Source organism: Melanotaenia boesemani, chromosome 15 (assembly GCF_017639745.1).
Source record: "Melanotaenia boesemani isolate fMelBoe1 chromosome 15, fMelBoe1.pri, whole genome shotgun sequence".
Classification (NCBI taxonomy): domain Eukaryota; kingdom Metazoa; phylum Chordata; class Actinopteri; order Atheriniformes; family Melanotaeniidae; genus Melanotaenia; species Melanotaenia boesemani.
This window is the reverse complement of record NC_055696.1, coordinates 30,801,988-30,823,838: the sequence shown is the minus strand read 5'-3', so window position 1 is coordinate 30,823,838 and position 21,851 is coordinate 30,801,988. Positions and strand designations below refer to the sequence as shown.

The 21,851-nt window shown below is 38.1% G+C and overlaps 1 protein-coding gene across 1 annotated transcript; it reads left to right on the top strand.

Moving 5' to 3' along the window:
* The first annotated feature begins 1,429 nt into the window (after positions 1-1,429).
* LOC121653971 (olfactory receptor 2K2-like) lies at positions 1,430-21,303 on the top strand. Its single transcript, XM_042007780.1, has 7 exons — positions 1,430-1,493; positions 10,379-10,605; positions 10,777-10,975; positions 18,977-19,131; positions 19,207-19,369; positions 20,438-20,664; positions 20,864-21,303. Exons 1-7 carry the CDS (start codon positions 1,480-1,482, stop codon positions 21,217-21,219), a joined length of 1,341 nt encoding a protein of 446 aa, XP_041863714.1. The 5' UTR covers positions 1,430-1,479; the 3' UTR covers positions 21,220-21,303.
* The last annotated feature ends 548 nt before the right edge of the window (positions 21,304-21,851 follow it).

The window sequence follows — 21,851 nt, the reverse complement described above, 5'->3', positions numbered from 1 at the left end:
TGACACGCAACAACCACAGCACTAACACTAAAGCCTTTTTTACAGAAAAGCAGAAAGTTTAAATGTTGACTGTCCTTACCTTTTAGGGCTCTCTATAGGCCAAACATCAATATTTCCCATCAAGATTGGTCTCATTCTGTCCGTACAGGTTAGGCGAGGACAAAAAGATTTTTTTCTGTGTGTTCTAAAGTGTATAACTATTTATCAGTGATACTTACAGTGATTCTGATTGCTGTGGGTGAAACTAGAGAGTGTTACCTTTACAAAGAGCCCAAGCCTGTACTTACAATCCAGAGGGTTCAATAACAGCAGTAATTCTAATTTGGAGGTCATATTACAGGCGTTTTTGCCAAAATGACCCAGCTTGATAAGGGGTTAATTACGTTAAGCATGTTGTGCATGAACGACTTGCACATGTATGACTTAACATGACTCATTTTATGGTGCACTTTAATTTAATTTTATTTCAGTGAGTCAACACAACACACATGGAGTATAGATGATGTCTGTGCAGGACTTCTCTCAGATAAAAAACAAAATCTAATCTAGGCACTTGTTTTGTTTTTAATTCTTTTTCTGAACACAATTCAGAATGAATGATGGCTCTTTATACATGTTTTATACAGTTACGTTTACCCTAAATCATATAAAAAGTGACTGACAGGAAATAATGAAGTTCCTGAAAGCAGACAGATCTTAATAGTTAAATATTCAAAATGAGATTTTGCTGCAGTGCAGTTTGAGGGCCTTGTGTTTCACAGACATTTCTCACTATTGGTGTTTCCATGGTGCAGCTGATACTGCAACAACATCAAACACTCTATAAAATCGTTAAAAGGACAACACACGTTCCTCAACAAGTCAGACCAGCATCACAGACCAGAGAGGAAGGGAGAACAGACTTATGCAATCACCAAGAAATACTTAAATTTTGTTCCCTCATTTAGTGGCAGCGGCATGTTTTGGAGGTACTACTGTGTGTTTCTTTCATGTTTCAATAATAAATGTAGATGTTAAATTAGCTTTTATGAGAAATTACTGATAAAAATCTAACATTGCGCTCTGCTTTCTGAGGACATATGTTTAAACATTTTAATATGTCTCTTACAGGAGTATATGGAGAACAAAACCACGGTCACTCCTCTCACACAGCCGATTGTGTTTGAGCTAGAAGGCTTCGATGTACCACCAGGCTACGGCCCTTTCCTCTTCTTCTTGGCTCTGTTTGCCTACATCGTGGTGCTGCTGGGGAATGGTATAGTAGTGTGTGTCATTGCTGTGGATAGGAACCTGCACAGACCCATGTTTATTATGGTGTGTCACCTGGTAGTCTGTGATCTGCTGGGGGCCACTGCAGTGCTGCCTTGCCTCATGATGCACTTCCTGATGGGACAGAAGAGGATCGCCTACATCCCGGCCATTGCTCAGGCCTTCAGCGTGCACACATACGGTGCAGCAGTGCAGACTGTTCTGGGTGCTATGGCCTATGACAGGTAGTAAAATCACTGATTTTAAAATGTACTAAATAACAATGAGTGGGTTTTGGAAGATCATGTGCTGAAACTTTTTCCATTAGCAGTTAATTTAATTATTCATTTTTTAAGTTTTTCATTTATTATTATAGAAAATTACTGGTCAAAATTAGATTTTTTATAGGAACCTATGATTTTCAAATCTCAAATTCCGTTTTAAAAGATTTTTACCTGATACTAGCACGTACTGCAGCTGCAGGGTCTTTTACCACATGACCTGACATCTTCATTCTGTAGTGATGAGGACTAAAGATGCTTGTTGGCATCAGCTGAGTCTGTTATCCTATGTCCCGGCAGGAATTAACCATCCAGCAGTGAGGGGATAAGTGATATAGGCCTGATGGTAACAGGGACAGTAGACTGTTATCCTGGACTAATGTGTAAAGTAAAATAAATCAGTTTAATGGAAAAAAAAAGCTCCAGTAAGCTTAAATTTGCTCTGAATTCTGCATTAATTTGAATAATTATGGATCAATTATTCTTTGAAGCCCCATTCAAAATGGGGAATATGGTTTAGTCCACACCTGCACCAGGTGTTTGAACCGAGTAATTCAGCCTATGTGGTTGGACAGCCACAGGGAAACGTTATGTGTCTCCCCAAGAAAGGAAAGTCAGACTAACAAGATGGAAAGAAAGAAAGGAGAGGGAGAGAAAAGGAATTGAGGGGAAACAGAGAGGTGATCAGCACCTGAACTAACACATAGTCTGAGCTTATATCAGCAGCACATCAAGTTCATGTAACAACACACATGAATAAATAACAGAAATTCAACATTATCAACAGATTTCAGGTCAGCTTTATATCAGCATTTTACATCTTTCCCAGCGATCAATCACAACATTTAGTATTAATGGATTCCTTGTGATTTCAGGGTTGTGATGATGTTTCTGTCGTCGCTCTAAAAATCTGAATTTATCAGAACTGAGAAACCAGGATTTCACAAAGGAGATTATTCCAAATTGAAGGCCATGATAATAAATGTTGAATAAGACAGTCTGATTATTATCTGAAACTGAAACTGAAAGGTGTTAATGATTAATGCGTTAACTCTCTAATATATGTATATGTAATATGTATGTAATCAGATAGTCTGATTATAATCTGACCAACTGTTGGTGACTTTAATTCACACACACACACACACACACACACACACACACACACACACACACACACACACACACACATACATATATATATACATATATATATATATATATATATATATATATATATATATATATATATATATATACATATATATATTAATGTTGGGCAACGATTAACATTTTTAATCACGATTAATCGCATGGTTACGCGCAAATTGTCTCTTTCCTTTAAAAGAAGGCCTACTGCTATTTAAGGAAAATGCAGTAAATTTTGATTGACAAACACCATATCGGCTCTCTGGACCTTCCACAATACCTCTAAATATGTGGCTAAAATATTTTTTTAAATCTATATTTCTTGTCATTAGTTTGAAAACCAGGGACTTTTTTTTTACTTTAGATCATTTTCCACAAATATCTACATCCCTTAGATTAAAAGTCTGTGTATTCTCTTTTTAAAAAAGGTTTTATGTTTTTATTTATTTTAAAATTCTAAAAAAAGTTATATAAATGTGGTTCATCAAAAAAAAAAAATTCCTATGGTGGCTCTTCATTGAAATATAACATTTGCAGCTCTAAAGGAGTTTTATTAACTGGCTGAGGGAAAAATGGCCCTTTGGATTGGAAAGGCTGCAGACCCCTGCACTAAACACATAAACAGGTTTAGCAGCATTTTTCTCTTTAAGCAGCAACAGTTAAAATATTTCTTCATATATATTTATAAAATCAGATATTTATGACAAAGAAGGATGAAATGTTCAGGATTTACTATCTAAAAGGGTTAGGATTAGAATCTCACAGCTTCTAGATGGTGAGGAGAGAGAAATATTCACTATATGGCAAGGCAAGGCAAATTTATTTGTATAGGACATTTCATGTACAAGACAATTCAAAGTGCTTTACATAAAACATTTCAGCAGGGTGCAGAAAGCAATACAAGTGCATTAATAATAATAATAATAATAAGAAGAAGAAGATTAAAAAGGTATCAACACATAATCACAATAAAATAATAAATTACATTAAAATGATTAAAAGCAAGATAAGTTAAAAAGTTTCTGTGCAGATTTCTTGCATGAGAAAAGAAATGTTTTTAACCTGGATTTAAAAATGTCAACATTTGGTCAAAGTTTAATCTCCACTGGCAGTTTGTTCCACTTGTTTGCAGCTAAATGCTGCTTCTCCATGTTTAGTCTGGACTCTGGTCTGGACTAGTTGACCAGAGTCTTTGGATCTAAGAGCTCTGCAAGGTTTATATTCTCTGAACATATCACAGATGTATTCTGGGCCTAAACCATTCTGGGATTTGTAAACAATCAGAAGGGTTTTAAAATCTGTTCTGTGACTGACTGGAAGCCAGTGTAAAGATTTCAAAACTGGTGTGATGTGTTCAGATCTCTTAGTCCTGGTTAAAACTCTAGCAGCAGAGTTCTGGATGAGCTGCAGTTGTTTAATGCTCTTTTTAAGAAAGTCCTGTTAAAAGACCATTACAGTAATCCAGTCTACTGGAGATGAGTGCATGGATGAGTTTTTCTTGGTCTTTCTGGGAGACTAAACTTTTAATTCTGTTGATGTTTCGGAGCTGGTAAAAAGCTTCTTAGTGACAGCTTTGATGTGGCTGCTGAAAGTCAGGTCTGAGTCTATCAACACTCCAAGGTTACGAACTTGGTCGGTGATTTTAAGAGCCCGAGTCTCCAGGTGTTTACCAATGCTGACCCTCTTCTCTTTGCTACCAAACAGAATAATCTCAGTTTTGTCTTCATTTAATTGTAGAAAATTCTCCTTCATCCAGGTGTTTATTTGCTCCAGACACAGACACAATAAGGGTGAATCCCATTTCACCCTTTGGCCCTACCCCTTAGCCCTTCCCCTTCGTTTTGCGCGTTCACGTGAAGGGGTAGGGGTGTTCCAATTCCTCTTAGGACAGAGGGGTAGGGGTAAGGGGTAGGGCTATATACCCCTTCAAACGAAGATTTTTCAGAGGCACACTTGAAACGGAGGGGTATGAAAAATTTCCTGTTCTATATGAGAAAGCAAGTGTTTCTACGAACATCACGCTTTCTTGAGGTACAGGACAACACACACTCGCACTAAAAAAAAAAAAAAAAAAAAAAAAAGCCCCAGAGAAAAGAGCGTATATCAGCACACACAATTAATTTTAATGGCATGCAAAATTCGTACATTACGTCCCACATATGCCTGTCAATAAGCAATAAGTCAATTAATTGCACGGTAACGAAAAAATGAGCGCAACAAGTTTGCCGCCGCGATAGTTTTCATTAGCCCCCCCATCTTACTGCACCATAGACTGTGTATGACAACAGGTTTCACTATGCAGTATCTCGACTCAGCACTCTTGTGGAGTGATCTCTCTCATGTCATGTTTGACAGCAGCATGTAGCAGCACAAGACCGTGGTGAACCACTGTGCGAGCCGGTAAGCTGCGTTTGTTTACAGGGCTACTCTCACGCATCGACCGTTAGACTCGTGCATTTGAATGGCTTCTTACGCTCTCACGCTAAACCTCTGATTTCTCACGCTGGAATTCACTTTAAGAGCAATGCCGGCTAATGGAGAGGTTCTAGAGGATTCCCAGTGGGCCGCATTACTTTTGTGCCGGTGTCCCGGCTTATATGTCAAAAAGACGCAGCGTTGCGTTGCAGCAGCGGTTCGCTCACTTTCAGCTTCACAAACACCAACGATGCACAATATAGTTTTTCCTAGTTTTTTTAAATACAGCCAGCAGTTTTGCTGGTTTTTCCTGTTTGAGCCCCATGTTTAATATTTTTTAATATATTTATTGTTTTTTTTTTATTTAGTTTCTTCCAGTTCCTGTGTAAAATGTTCTTTAGTGACTACTGATGACGTATGTGACTGTTGAAGGGGTGTCCCAATTCGTAGGGGTGGACTTTTCAGCCCTACCCCTTCTAGCTCCGTTTTAAGGGGTAAGGGGCAAGGGGTAGGGCCAAGGGGTGAAATGGGATTGGGCCTTAGTCTATTGGACTGCAGTCATCTGGTGACAGAGACACATAAAGTTGTGTATCATCAGCATAACTTTGATAATTAATGCTATAGTTCTGTAATATTTGACCCGAAGGGAACATATACAAGTTGAACAGAAGAGGTCCAAGGACTGACCCCTGGGGGACTCCACAAGTCATGGCCACTCGCTCAGATTCATAGCTGCCGATCGTAACAAAATAACTCCGGCCTTCTAAATAGGACCTGAACCAGTTAAAGACCAGAAAGTCCAACCCAGTTTTCCAGCCTGTGCAACAGGATTCTGTGATCTACAGTATCAAATGCAGCACTGAGATCCAACAGAACCAGGACTGATACTTGACCAGAATCAGTATTCAAACTAATGTCATTTAACACTTTGAGCAGAGCTGTTTCAGTGCTGTGATGAGGTCGGAAGCCGGACTGAAATTTATCAAGATTTCCACTTTCATTTAAAAAGTCATTAATCTGGTGAAGTACAACTTTCTCAATAATCTTGGAAATAAAAGAGAGGTTAGAGACAGGTCTATAGTTGTTCATTATAGAGGTGTCTAGAGTCCTTTCCTTTAGGAGTGGCTTAATAGCAGCTATCTTTAGTGACTTGGGAAAAATGCCTGATGCCAGTGAGCTGTTAACTATCAGTAAGAGATCACTTTCTACTGAGGTAAAAACTGTTTTTAAAAAGTCGGATGGTATCATGTTTAGAGTGCATGCTGTTGATTTCAAATGCCAAACTGTTTCTTTTAGAATTTTTAAATTAACCATTTTAAATTGTGACATAACATTAGAATTATTTCCAGGTTTTAGACACAGACTACTTTTCTTGTGTGACTGTGTGGAATTAATATTTTGCCTAATTGTTTTAAGTTTTTTGGCAAAAAAAGTTGGCAAACTGGTTGCATTTCTCAGTGAAAAGGAGCTCTGGGCTTATCTGTATAGGAGGATTTGTAAGTTTTTCAATCATAGCAAACAGAGTGTGAGAATTGTTGACATTCCTGTTAATCATTTTAGATAAATGCAGCTCTCTGGCCTTGCACAGCTCATTGTTATAGTTACGCAGGCTTTGTTTGTACAGCTCATAGTGAATTTGAAGTTTATTTTTCCGGCATTTCCGCTCAGTTTTTCTGCATTCTCTTTTTAGGCTGGAAACCACAGTGGTGTTTCTCCATGATGTTTTCTGTTTGCTCAAAGTGCTCTTGATTCTTATCGGTGCAACAGCATCCATTTCATTCAAGATTTTCAGATTGAAATGATCCAGGAGTCCATCAACTGACTCTGCCCTGGTTGTTGGTCACATAGCTATGGCCTCCACAAACTTAGCACTTGTTCTTTCATTAATGTACCTCTTCCTAACCGAGGAGCAGGTTGGTTGGACATTCTGAGCGATCAGTAAATCAAACAAAATACAAAAATGGTCAGACAAGGCCGAGTCAGTGACCGCAACAGAAGAAATATCAACACCCTTTGAAATAACCAGGTCCAGAATGTGACCTGGAATGTGGGTCGGTTCTTTTACAAGCTGCGACAAACCAAACATGTCCAACATGAAAGAAAATTCCTGGACATTACCATCCGTCATGTTATTTATGTGAATATTAAAATCCCCAGTTAAGATGAAATGGTTAAAATCAGTAGAGACAACCGACAATAATTCAGAAAATTCATCAATAAAATTTACACAGTGTCCTGGACGTCTGTAGATGATTAGAAATAGGATTTTAGGAATGCCCTTTAAAACAAAACTAAGATATTCAAAAGAAGTAAAATCATCAAATGAAATCTCTTTACACTGGAATGAATCTTTAAATAAGGCAGCTTCTCCTCCCCCTTTCCTCCCGATTCGACATTTATTCATAAAACTAAAATGAGGGGGTGCTGTTTCATTAAGAACTGTAGCACTTGTGTCTTCTGTTAACCATGTTTCTGTCAGAAAAAGAAAATCTAAACTGTGAGTAATGATGAAGTCATTAACTAACAGTGACTTGTTGGACAGAGATCTAACATTAAGTACAGCAGCTTTATGAAGTTTACACTGGTCTCTGTTGTATTCTGAGTTATACAAGGTACAGTTAACAGATTAGATCGATTCACCCCACAAGATGATCGTGTTTGATTCCTTATTTTACTAACTAACACAGAAATCCTACTGGGTCCAGGCTTGATCTCAGAACAGCTGTCAGTAGTAGCAAAACTACAGCAAGGACCCTGAACGCATCATGGCATGTTACCTTTGTTGTGAATTCTGCTGCTCTGTGAACCTCCTGCACATCCTCCCGTGCCCTGCTCTGCCAGGACAGATGATCTAAGAGGACGATGAGGAGGGGGAGCCCTGTATTTCTTGGTAGATGGTGGTCGCTGGGGTTCAGACCGGGATAGAGACATCCTTTGAAGACCTTGGGTGATGTGGAGAAGAGGGTCTGGTGAGGGGGGAGAGCTAGGAGTTGATCGCCTCTCTGCTGTGTCCTTCGCTCTTATCTGTACACTCATGTTTGGGTTTGCCGTCCCAACAGCATGACGCAAGTGTGCACCAAGGAATCTGCATCCAGTTAGTTGGATGCACACCATCAGGTCTGAATCGCTCCTTACAAAAGATATTGAAGTTATCAATGAACTTTATCCCATGGGTGATACATGCGTTTGATAACCATGTGTTCAGGCCAAGAAGTCTCCTGAAAAGTTCAATTCCTTTACCCGCTGTAGGAATGGGTCCTAAAATGTAAACATGGTGCTCCAAACTAACACAATGTCTCCAACAGCAGAGAAAAATCTTTTTTTCAGGATCTCTGTGCCAGTTTTCCTCCTCAGAATCTCAAAAGACCCTGTGTGGACAATAATCTTCATACCATCTGGATGTGAAGCCAGAATAGTCTGCAACATCTCTGTCAGTTCCCTGACTGATGTATCAAAAAGTGTTAGTTATTCTGTCTTTGCCATCCTCACATGCTGTTATAGAGTCCCTAATCAGAATTGTGTCAATTTGTTTTTGTGTGGAGGTGTGGATAGCTTCTCTAGTCCTCCTGTTTGTATAATTTTGGCCTTTGATCCTGGTCTGGTTAGCCCTGGGCTGAGTTTTAGGGCTATTTCTTGAGTTTTTATAGATCCTTGCATTACATTCATCATCATTCATTTTAATATGAGTCAACACCTCATACTATCATGCAGTGAGACTTCAGGTGGTGGAGTGAGTGCTGGAGCTTTAAATTTCCTGTTGGATTTACCTCTGCGACGAACAACATCAGACCAAGTTCTGGCTGGGGTTGATGACTTTGGTCTGGCACCAACACTGTTCCAGTAGGAGAGATCAGGAGAGATGGTCCGGTTTGAGATTTTTCCCAGCTATTCTAGTGTCATTTGAACACATGCAAGGAAGTGTATCAGCCAGGTCTGTAGGGGCAGGCTCCACATTCGACATGCCTTCGCGTATGAAGATTTGACTCAATCCATTTGACAACTCAGTAGCTTGTACAGAAGCTACAACAGAGTCAATAAATTCTTCATTCACACGAATGTCTTGCAGTGTTTCAATCCTCTTCTCCAGCTGTGTTATCCTCAAAGAAAGTTGCTCACACTCAGTGCAGCTCACTGATACTGCAGGGTTAGGAGACATCATTCCACTGGTTCTCTGATGGCAATCAACTAAATTTATCAAAAAATATATTCGTTCCAGTGATTTATAAGTGACCAGGAGTCCTTGTTCCTGAATTTCTTGTCGGTAAAGATAAAAAAAAGAAGAAAATACAAGCAGAAAGGATAACAAAGCAGGAAGCGTCCGCACGGCAGCAAAGCAGGAAGTAATATGCACAATAACTTCCATCCATGCATCTTTCATTATCCAGATTTTTGGCCTATAACTTCTTTAATCTTTCATTCTTAGCTTGACTGCACCTGCAGTCTTCGCTAACGGGAATTAGGGGGTTGACATCTCACCTCCGGGTGTAGCGTCAGATGTATAAATGCAACTATAAACGTTTGTGGTATCCACAGAAAGTCCAGAATCTCAGCTAACAGCTTAGCAAAACCATTTCTATGACAACCAAACACAGTTAAGACAACAATTGTTAAAAACCAGGTACACAAAGTCTGAACACACATGTAAACACAGATGATGTCTCCCCATGAACACAAACAAACAACTCCTCTACTAAAAGCTCACATCAAACAGATTCCACAGCTGGAAGTTTCATCTCGCTTTGATCAAGATTGACCGAACCAAGAGCAGAAGAAGGCCCGATTTATGCTTCAAGTTTGTAAAAGTCAGAAAACATGTCTAACCTTTGATGTCTTGCCTAAACTAAAACAGCATTTAATAAAAAAAATAACAATATTAAATAAAAAAAATTCTCATTGTCTTTTGGGAACAGTTTCCCATCCAAAAATCCCAATGTTCTGCCAATCTGCATGGGTTTTGACAGACAAAGAGAGACGTCGGTTCTTCGTCTTCTTTCTTAAGATCCAGACAGAAAACGTCACTTCATTTTAATAAACCCGCTCTCTCCTCTTACATCAAACTGCAGCAAGATATTACATGGCTGAGGAGGCATTGGACTGCAAGCCTCAGCTTGTGGGTTTTTTGTGTTCAGAGCCAGAAAGCATGAACTTTGAGAAAGAAAAAAAAAAAAACCTGTGTTAATGTGCAACAAAAAACTGAACTGTGTTAATGATGAATGCGTTAACTCTCTAATATATGTGTACAATATGTATTGCACTGAACGAACTGAGCTCTTTTCTCTGTGCAGGTACGTTGCAGTATGTGAGCCGCTCAGGTATCATGCCATCATGACTTCGGCTCGGCTGCACACCTGCTGCGCTCTGGCCTGGATCGTTGCCCTGCTGCTTATTGCGGTTCTCTTTGCCTTCCATTTAAATGTCCCACTGTGTGGACAAAGGATCGATCACGTCTACTGCAGCAACCGTGGCATCCTCAACCTGGCCTGCATTCCCACTCCCACAAACAACATCTACGGTGCATTTATTAACAATGAAGTTTGGTTTTTGCTTTTGTTTTGCACAAGTTTGGAGCCATATATACGGTAGTATCGAGACCATTATAAGCATGGGCAATGTTCTTATAATTCTTCCCATGAAAACATGGTTTTCAATTTTAATTAATAATTGCCTTTCTATGATTTTCTAGGTCTTGCCATGACCTGGACTTTGAGTACAGGAATCTTCATCATCATTGCTTTTTCCTACATCCAAATCCTGAGTGCTTCTGTAAAACAAGGTAGAAATGATAAGAGTGTCCGCATCAAAGCAGTTCAGACATGCACACCTCACCTTGTTGTTTATGTCCTGTATGAGATCGCTTCACTGGTCATCATTGTGAGTTACAGGTTCCCCTCCCTCTCCCAAAACATACGGAAGTTCTTCAGCATTTTACTTATTATTATTCCTCCAGCGATCAACCCCATCATCTACGGCCTGGTCAGCAAAGAATTACGCTCCAGCATCATTAAACATTTCAGCATTAAGGTCTGTCCCAAAAGACCTTAACGGAGAAAGATCATTATCTCCTACTGATCATGATAAAATTAATAATTTAATCAAGAAAAATCAATTGACTGGAATGAGCTCACCATGTTCTTGGTTAAAAGACAATTGATTGTACAGCTATATATCTGTAATTTGTCCCTGATGGTTCGAAAAGTTCCCTTACGAGGAAACATAGCTTAAGTAATTTTTTTGTATACATCTGGTGACAAAAACATGCTATCCAACTACAGACCAATTCACTTTGACCAGAAATTTCAGAAAAAATTATTTGTTAATCCACTAAATATCTTTATTGATAAGCACAATCTCATTTACAACCAACAAAATGGCCTCAGAAAAAAACCAGATCACTTTACTGGCACTGATGGATTTTAATGAACAAATTACTGATGCTACTGAAAAAAGGGAACATACTGTTGCAGTTTTATTAGTTTACATTCAATACTGTTGCTCATTCATTGCTCTTAATTAAATTCTAACAGTATGGTATTGAGGGACTTGCACACAATTGGCTGAGAAGCTACTTAAATAACAGATATCAGTTTGTACATCTAAATAATAGTCTGAGTTGCTGAAGGTTACATGTGGGATGCCACAGGGTTCTGTGCTTGGGCCATTGCTGTTTACATTGTTTATAAATGATTTATGTTTTGTTTCTAATTTACTAAAATGTATCCGATTATGCCAGAGATCTCCAACTCCAGTCCTCGTGAGCTACTGTCCTGAAGGTTTTGGATTCTACCCTGATGCAACACACCTGACTCAAATCACTAGGTCATTAACAGGCTTGTGCAAAGGTGTGTTGTAGTAGGAGACATCTAAAACCTGCAGGACAGTAGCTCATGAGGACCGGAGTTGAAGACCCCTGCTATATGCAGACGACTGAACTTTTGTTGTAGTGGGGACAATCTGAAGCAGCTTCTGGACACAGTAGAACTTGAATTTCAGTTAGTTAAGAAATGGTTTCATGCCAACAAATTCTTTCTCCATCTAGGATGAACTAAATGTATTATATTTTAAATTATATAACAAACAATTGTAGAAAATCAAAGTTAATGACAGCAGAAACTGTTCTTGAAGCCAAATTCTTCAAAGCTACGGAAACTAAAACTGGAAAAGTCAAATAAACTATGTCAAAAACAAAATGTCTAAAACTGCTTAATTGTTGAATAAAAACAAAGACCTCTTATGTAAAAAAAACATAATAATAATAATTTATTGTTTATATTATATCATCCATGAATTGTACCATATATGACCTACTGTGTTGTGCTTTGGAAAAATTGTAAAACTAATACAAATTTATTTTATTTTATTTCATTTATTTATTTATTTTTTTTGCCCAGACATTTTTTCTGCACAGCCAATAACGCCAACTGCAACCAGGTATGGCAAGCCATTTGCGCATTTATTCCATATTCTTGATATCAAACATCAGTTTCCTTTACTAATTTGCATTATGCAGAAATTAGTTAACATGTGCTCACATTTTATGAGTATTTTTAATAGACTAGTGGAACTCAAAATCTGACAAGTAACGATTTTTCAACAACTAGTGACACTTTGTTCAACTAGTTACAACAGAAGCTGTACTAGTAAAACGAAGCTCCATACATGCACCTTAAAAAAACAAACTAGTTACCGGTTTTATGCACTAGTGGCCCCATGAGCTGAACTATTTACTTTGTATGTCATACTTGTTAACTAGTGAGATACAAAAACTCTAACATGTGCACAGGCCAAGAAAAAAAAAAATTGTTTACTTGTTAACTACTAACCTGGGATAGTTAACTAGTGAGCATGACAATGCCTACTAGTTAACAAGTAAAGGCATAAGTGCTTACTTGTCAACTAGTAGATGTTAAAATGTTTACTAGTCAACTAGATAAAGCATATTTGGTCTAGCTAGTTATTTGTTGTGACAAAAATGCTTACTTGTTAACTAGTAAAATCCAAAATGTCTACTTGTTACACAAGTTAAATAAAAATCTAACACCACAAGTCAGCTAGAGAGGTTCAACATGTTCACTAGTTATCTAGTTAAAGCATGGTTTGCACCATAAATGCTCACTAGCTGACAAGTAAAAATCTAAACTGTCACTAGTTACACTAGTTGCACTAAATGCTAATCAGGAAGGGGAGGGTGTGTGTGTGTGTGTGTGTGGGGGGGGGGGGGGGGGGGGGGGGGGGGGGGGTAAGCAGAATGATTGGATCTCCAGCTGGAACTCCACCCAGTGTTTTACTGTTGTGTTTTTATTTTTAGCTGTTTTTAAACACTGAAACACAAAGCAGTTTTATCGTTTTCTGATATAAGCAGAAAAAACACAACAGCTCTCCATCTGTGAAAGTTTCCCTTTGTTCCTTTTTAACTTGGTCAAAAAAACATGTTGTCAATGAAAATATCTAGAAAGGAAATAATGATAGTCTAATTCAAAGTAAGAACACAAATAACAATAATCACATACTACTTACAAAGTTTGTGAAGTAATGATGGCTTGCTGTGCTTCTTTGTTCATAATGTACAACAAAGACTGTGTTTACATCATTTAAATTTCTAATGACAAATCTACAAATTTGCTGCAGAAAAAGCTGTTTTACTGGAGATGTTTATTGGTGTTGTCTTTTAGTAGGACTTTTACTCTGCTACCTGCAGTGTTGCCCCTTAATTCATCATTACATGAAAACATACTATATCCACTTACAAACAGTATTAATGGTCTTGCATTAGCTGGTTTGGTCACTTTGAAATGTATTTCCGACTTTATATTTCCTTATTAATTTATTCATTAATTTTGTCGAACATAATTAGCACGATCTGTCATGTGACAAGCCAAATCTTTAAACCCTTTTTCTTTAAATTAATTTTTTTCTCAAGCTAAATATCAAAAACTCCATTTTACTTACACACATAAAACTTTCTAGTTTTAATTTATTGTCTATGTTCTAGTAGCTTTTGGAAAGGAGCTTGGTCATATCTCATTCACAATGGAATTAATAACAAAAAAAAGATGGTAATATGCTATGTTTATGTTGCTGTTATTGAACAAGTTTTCTCTGTAAAACTGAATAAACAAAAATTAGATTAACACTGACAAAAAAAAAAAAAAAAAAAAAAAAAAAAAAAAAAACTTTGACTCTAGCATGTTAACAAGAAATAAAATCTTTGAACCTGTCCATCGCTGGTGTTCAGATTTCTGTACTAGAAATATATTAGCAAAGTAATACCATCCATACATCCATCCATTCGCAGCTATCACTGAGCAAGAGATAGAGTTCACCCGTAACAGATCACCAGGCAAAGGCAAAGTAATACCTTATTTACATATGTAAACATAAAAAACACATGTTTGGTATCCTTTTTTTTACTAACATATTAGTCCCAAAATGTAGGAAATCATCAAATCTGAATTAAAAATAAATGTACTACTTTTAAAATACAATTAAAATACCCAAACATCATTTTATTTTGTTTAGTTAAATAGCAAAAATTACTAATATAGAGAAAAATGTAACACTGGCCCATCATATCTCTAGTTAAAAAACAACAACAAAAAAAAAACTAAACAAAACTGAAAAAGTTTCATATTTAAACTTTCTTGTGCAGCTGAGAGCAGCCTCAAGGTGACCAATTTTCTTTTTTTATTTATTTTTTTTCCTCATTCTTCGCTGTAAAGATGTCACGTGATCAGACCGGCCTTGATCACAGACCTGCAGGGTTGGACAGGCTGTTTTTCTTTATAATGAAGTCTAATCAATATGTTATCAAACATATTGCTTCAGTCTCGACCAACTGTTAAACGCAGGTTCTCAGAAGACTGTTAAATAATTGTGTTTGGACCAATGAAAACACTTGTTACGGCAACATACGTCATTCACCTGCAGTCCTCAAGTAACATTAGTAATACCAGTGAAGTTTTAACATTTTACTAGTTTACAAGTGAAGAATTTACTTTAATTTAAACTAGTATACTAGTAACACTAGTATGACTAGTAACACCAGTGCAGTTTCACATTTCCTGCACTGGTTCATCAAGAGGTGGGAACAGCGGAGTTCAAGGAAGGAAACCATTTTTTTTTTCATTACTCATTGATGCAGGGTTAAAGTTGTGTTTTTTTTTGTGAACTGAAGCAAGTGTTTTACTTAAGTTGAAGGCAGACATGGCTGAGACACATTAGAAGATGTACTGCAGTTGAAAGAGCATATATCCAAGGATCTGCGGGTCGAAGAGAATTGCAGGCCATAGACACATCTATCGCTAATCTGAGAAGAGCCGAGGAAAGTATTAGCTCTGAAGTCGTGCGCAATTCAGTTCAAAGTCTCATGGACCTCCGATCTTTTATTAATGTGTCATCAGCACCTGTCAGTTTCCACAGAGCACATCGTTTACATTCAGGTAAAAAGTTGTATGAACTATATATTATGCTCGTATTATACTTGCTACTATTATTTGTTGTTATAAATTTTAGGTCTTCATTTTCTTTCTTTTGCTTGTGGTGACCATTCATCCTAGGGACCATGCATGCTAGGTCTGTGGGGTTGTTGCCATGGTGATCACCCTTTGCTTGGCCATGGCTTCACTGCATTCCTAAAGGTTCATTCATTTTTTTTTTTTATTTCTGATACAATTCCTTATTCAGGATTAATTGTAACACAGGGTTAGATATTGGTTTAGTAGTTTCCTGTACATCTCCTGTCCCTGAAGGTCTCACCTGTGTGTGCTCGGTCACGTGATCACAATCACATGGCGGCGCTAAGCCAATCGGGTTACGTGGAGCGATTATGCAGGCCTGCTCTGGCTTTTTCCCATTGGATGCATGGGGTAAAGCCAGGTGACAGAGCTGCTGCAGAGACCAGCTGTCGGTGAAGCCCGGAGCCGTGTAGTGCTGCTGTGCACCGTGTCATGATTGGAACTGGCCAGGTGGTTTGGATTCCATTTGGGATCGGAAAGATGGCGAGCTACTGAATGAACAGCCGAGGAGTGACGACACCAAACCTACCTACTGGTCTGGTAGGAGGCTGGCAAAGCCTGCACTCTGCTCCCCACCATTTCACTCTCTGATTCACACAACCGACATACATTCTTCTCCTGTTATGGACAATCGCGTTTAGACATCTTCTCCGGACAATGGCAATAATCAAGACACGGATTCTACCCGTGCTGTGTGATTGGGTTGTGAATTATACTGACCAGTGCCTGTAGTTGTGAAGACTCTGTAAATGTTATTTGATGTTGTTCAGCCAAATTATTGTGAAATCAACTTGTGCAGTTGATCAGATTACCAAGATACTGCAGTTGTATATATTGGGATATTTTTGGGCTGCAATTTGGGGTTATTAATCACTTCAATATATGGTACCACCACTAACTAAAATCAACCTTGTCCTGTCTTTTATTGATCACTGACACTCAGCTCCAGCAGTTGTTCTTAGGTCTTCTACAGTCATCCTTTTAGTCCATTGTTCCTATTATTTACCCATACCACTTTCTCATAAGAGTACAAACATATTAGTGCCCAGAAGTGCTACAAAATGTTTTACTTTTATGTAAAAATTTATGAGTTTATAAATAATCCTTTGTTCTTTTTAATGTTTAAAATTTTTACAGGTGGGGATTTGTGACACATGCTGCCATTGATGGGAATTCCAGACTAGTAACTTACCTCAACTGTAGCACAGACAACACAGCTCATGCAGTGTTGACTCAGTTTGTTCGAGCAACCTGTATGTATGGATTACCTGCCAGAGTCAGATCGGATCATGGGGGGGAAACACCCTGGCTGCTCTTTTAATGAACTTGCTGCAAGGACAAGGACATCCAAGGCACATTGCAGGCCAGTCTGTACACAACCAGCGCATTGAACGTCTTTGGAGAGATGTTTTCCAACAGGTTGTGAATTACTTCTATGGGGTTTTCTACTCATTTGAAGAACAAATACTCAACCCAGACAATTTAATTCAGAAAATGGCCCTTCAAATAGTTTATAAGCCAGAAATTCAGAAGAAACTTGACTTGTTCAAACATGCTTGGAACAATCATTAAATTAGATCAGAAAACAACCGTACACCAATACAAATTTGGACAGAGGGCATGCTAGCCAACAGTGAACAGGAGTCAGCAGCTATAAACCACATCTTTGGAAATGATCCATACACCCAAGAAAATCTGGAAGCTGCACTGGAAAGACATAGCATACAGCTGACTCAGTTACAGGCAAACGGTGATGATTTGGAACGAGGTGTCATCGTGATGCAACCTATCAACCTAAGTGCTGAACAACTGCAGGCACTTCAAAATGCAATGGAAGGGAGAACAGACTTGAAGGACAAGTTTCTGGTGTGTGCTTGAGAGATCTAAAATATTCTTCAGACAATACAACACACTTAATGTTCTAAACTGTGGACTGAAGCAGTCTAAACGCAAAACAAATGCACACAAACTTCTATCTTATTGTATGTGTAACTGTTCCATTTTTCAATCTGAAACAAACAATTAGAAGAACAGGAGTAAATTTGTTTCTCAAATTTTCTGGCTATTAAAAAAAAAAATCAAGTTTTAACTGGTCAATGTTCCAACAACAAGTAAAGACTGAATGTTTGGATTAAACCCCCTCATATTCAAAGTAGTTTGTTTGTAAACAGAAAGTGAACATATTTGGTTGATTCAGTTGACAGTCTGTTTGTGTGATAATCAAATAGTAACAGTGCCAAAATACAAGTGGAAGATGCAAGGATCAAACTTTTCCAAATCCCAAGGATTCCTTTATGGCCATCGAAAGCATCTGATGTAGATCCTCTTCCTGTGTGACACCCCGTGGCAAGTATATTGTCATACTGCAGGTTGAAGCATACGGCAAACGGATTAAAATGTGTAAATAACAGTTGTCTAGGCTGCCTACACCACAAAAAAAAAACAAACAAAAAAAAAACAATATAAACTACCACAGTAGTACGTGATACATAAAGAAAATGATGTGAAAAAGTACAGTAGTCACCAAACACACCTGCAGAGAAACGTACCAACACACAGACATCAGCAACATCTTGTCTTCAACAAATCAGGATGCTCAGAATGCTCCAAATAATCTTTTGTAAAAAAACCAACCAGTGCAGTACTGTAACTTTGAAATGGATCAGCTATGGTGTCCTCGTCCTCATTCTCTGAATCATCAATGAGGAAGTCATTTAAATCACTTCTAAAAAAGAAAAACAAAAACAAAAAATTTACTTGACTCATTTTATGGGGCACTTTAATTGTATTTCAGTGAGTTATCACAACACACATGGCGTATAGATGATTTCTGTGCAGGACCTTTCTCAGATAAAAAACAAAATCTATTTGATGCACTTGTTTTCTTTTAAATTCTTTTTCTGAACACAATTCAGAAGATGAATGATAGCGCTTTATACTTGTTTTATACAGTTATGTTTACCCTAAAACAAAAAAAAATTAAAAATGACAAAGCAAATAATGAAGGGCCTTGTTTTTCACAGACCTTTCTCCCTATTGGTGTTTCCATGGTGCAGCTGATACTGCAACAACATCAAACACTCCATAAAATCATTAAAAGGACAACACACGTTCCTCAACAAGTCAGACCAGCATCACAGACAAGAGGGGAAGGCAAAACAGACTTATGAATTCACCAAGAAGTACTTCAATTTCTACCCTCATTTAGTGGCAACTGCATGTTTTGGAGGTACTACTGTGTGTTTCTTTCATGTTTCAATAATAAATGTAAATGTTAAATTAGCTTTTATGAGAAATTATTGATAAAAATCTAACATTACGCTCTCTGCTTTCTGAGGACATATGTTTAACATCTTAATATGTCTCTTACAGGAGTATACTGCTTTGGATGGAGAACAAAACCACGGTCACTCCTCTCACACAGCCGATTGTGTTTGAGCTAGAAGGCTTCGATGTACCACCAGGCTACGGCCCTTTCCTCTTCTTCTTGGCTCTGTTTGCCTACATCGTGGTGCTGCTGGGGAATGGTATAGTAGTGTGTGTCATTGCTGTAGATAGGAACCTGCACAGACCCATGTTTATTATGGTGTGTCACCTGGTAGTCTGTGATCTGCTGGCGGCCACTGCAGTGCTGCCTCGCCTCATGATACACTTCCTGATGGGCCAGAAGAGGATCGCCTACATCTTGGCCATCGCTCAGGCCTTCAGCGTGCACACATACGGTGCAGCAGTGCAGACTGTTCTGGGTGCTATGGCCTATGACAGGTAGTGAAATCACTGAGGATAAGGTTCTGAACTTTTCAGGTTCTGAAACTTTTTGCTGTTTTTCCAGAGTTTAAAATGTTCTAAATAACAATGAGTGGGTTTTAGAAGATCATGTGCTGAAACTTATTCCTTCAGCAGTTAATTTAATTACTCACTTTAAGTTTTTCATTTATCATTATAGAGATTTACTGGTCAAAATTAGATTTTTCCAAGGAAACTATGGTCTTCAAATGGCAAAATCACTTTTTTAATAAATTTTTACCTGATACCAGCACGTACGCATGACCTGACATTTTCATTCTGTAGTGATGTGGAGTAAAGATCCTTGTAGGTCGGCATCAGCCGATCCAATATCCTGTGGGACACAGGAAAACAGGAATTAACCATCCAACAGTGAGGGGCTAAGTGATATAGGCCTGATGGTAACAGGGACTGTTATCCTGGACTAATTTGTAAATGAAAATAAATCAGTCTAATGAGGAAAAAAACTCCAGTATGCTTAAATTTGCTCTGAATTCTGCATTAATTTGACTATTCATTGAAGCCCCCATTCAAAATGGGGAAAATGGTTTAGTCCACACCTGCACCAGGTGTCTGAACCAAGTAATTCAGCCTATTTTTACATATGTATATATATATATATATATATATATATATATGAGTGTGTGTGTGTTTAAAAAAAGTCATTGTCAGTTTAGAGCAATTTCCTGTTTAGAAATCACAATTTTCCACCTATCTGCATGGGTTTTCTCTTTTTTTTCTCTCTCTCTCTCTTTTCTTAAGTGCCAGAAGGAAAGCGTCTCTTGATTTTAATAAACCCGCTCTCTCCTCTTACATCAAACTGCAGCAGGATCTTACATGGCTGAGGAGGCATTGGACTGCAAGCGTCTTCATGTGGGATTTTTTGTGTTCTGAGTCAGAAAGCATAAACTTTGAGAAAAAAAAAAAAAAAACTTTCTTAATGTGCAACAAAAAATTGAACTGTGTTAATGATGAATGCGTTAACTCTCTAATATATGTGTACAATATATATTGCACTGAAAGAACGCAGCCCTTTTCTCTGTGCAGGTATGTTGCAGTATGTGAGCCACTCAGGTATCACGCCATCATGACTTCGGCTCGGCTGCACACCTGCTGCGCTCTGGCCTGGATCGTTGCCCTGCTGCTTATTGTGGTACTCTTTTCCTTCCATATAAATGTCCCACTGTGTGGACAAAGGATCAATGGTGTCTGCTGCAGCAACCGTGGCATCCTCAACCTGGCCTGCATTCCTACGCCCACAAACAACATCTACGGTGCATTTATTAACAATGAAGTTTGGTTTTTTGCTTTTGTTTTGCACAAGTTTGGAGTCACATATACAGTAGTATCGAGACTATCACAAGCATTGGCAATGTTCTTATAATTCTTCCCATGAATTTTAAGAAATTTTAAATAAAAATAAAAACATGGTTTTCAGTTTTAATTAATAATTGCCTTTCTATGATTTTCTAGGTCTTGCCATGACCTGGACTTTGAGTACAGGGATCTTCATCATCATTGCTTTTTCCTACATCCGAATCCTGAGTGCTTCTGCAAAACAAGGCAGAAATTATAAGAGTGTCCGCATCAAAGCAGTTCAGACATGCACACCTCACCTTGTTGTTTATGTCCTGTATGAGATCGCTGCAGTCATTATCATTGTGAGCTACAGGTTTCCCTCCCTCTCCCAAAACATACGGAGGTTTTTCAGCATTGTGACTATGATTCTTCCTCCAGCAATCAACCCCATCATCTACGGCCTGGTCAGCAAAGAATTACGCTCCAGCATCATTAAACATTTCCCCACCAAGGTCCATCCCAAAAGCTAACACACTCACGCAGTGAGTCATTATAGTCACTGTTATGGTGGTAGGACAGTAGCTTGTGATAATGAGAATGTTGTAAATAATGTGTGACATCAGAGAAACTGCATTTATACATGATAATACAGCTCTGCTCAGGACTGCTGAAGTATAACTTTTTAATGTCATAGAAGAAAAATAAAGGCATATAAAACTACCTAATTAACGGAATGGATGATAAATAAATAAAGAAATAAAGAAAGAATAAATACATACATACATACAAACATACGTGCACGATCTGTGTGTATCAGTAGATGGACTGCTGTTTTGGGGTTCCGATGCGATATCTAAAGTTTGGATACTAGCCAATACCAGTATTTTTCAATATCAAATCAGTTTATCAGGCTGTAATATACCACATATCATTTCTTTTTTATTTATTTGTTTTTTAACTTGTCTTGTCCAGCATGATGGAAGCAGAATTATGCTCTGGCTGCTGTGTTGTGCAGAATAAAAGTAGCTCTAAACTATTAAACTACAAAACTCTAAACTCTAAACTAAACCAGTATAAACCCACTGGATAACTCAGTGACTGTCAGCATGCAAAGTATGAGGAATGAGGAGTGATTAGAGATGAGTGTGATCATGTAAACGTG

Excerpts from the sequence above, each read along its gene's own strand:
- LOC121653971 (XM_042007780.1), top strand. Across the intron at positions 10,976-18,976 it reads GTCATCATTGTGAGTTACAG|GAGTATACTGCTTTGGATGG; the intron begins GTTCCCCTCCCT and ends TGTCTCTTACAG. Across the intron at positions 19,370-20,437 it reads GGTGCTATGGCCTATGACAG|GTATGTTGCAGTATGTGAGC; the intron begins GTAGTGAAATCA and ends TTCTCTGTGCAG.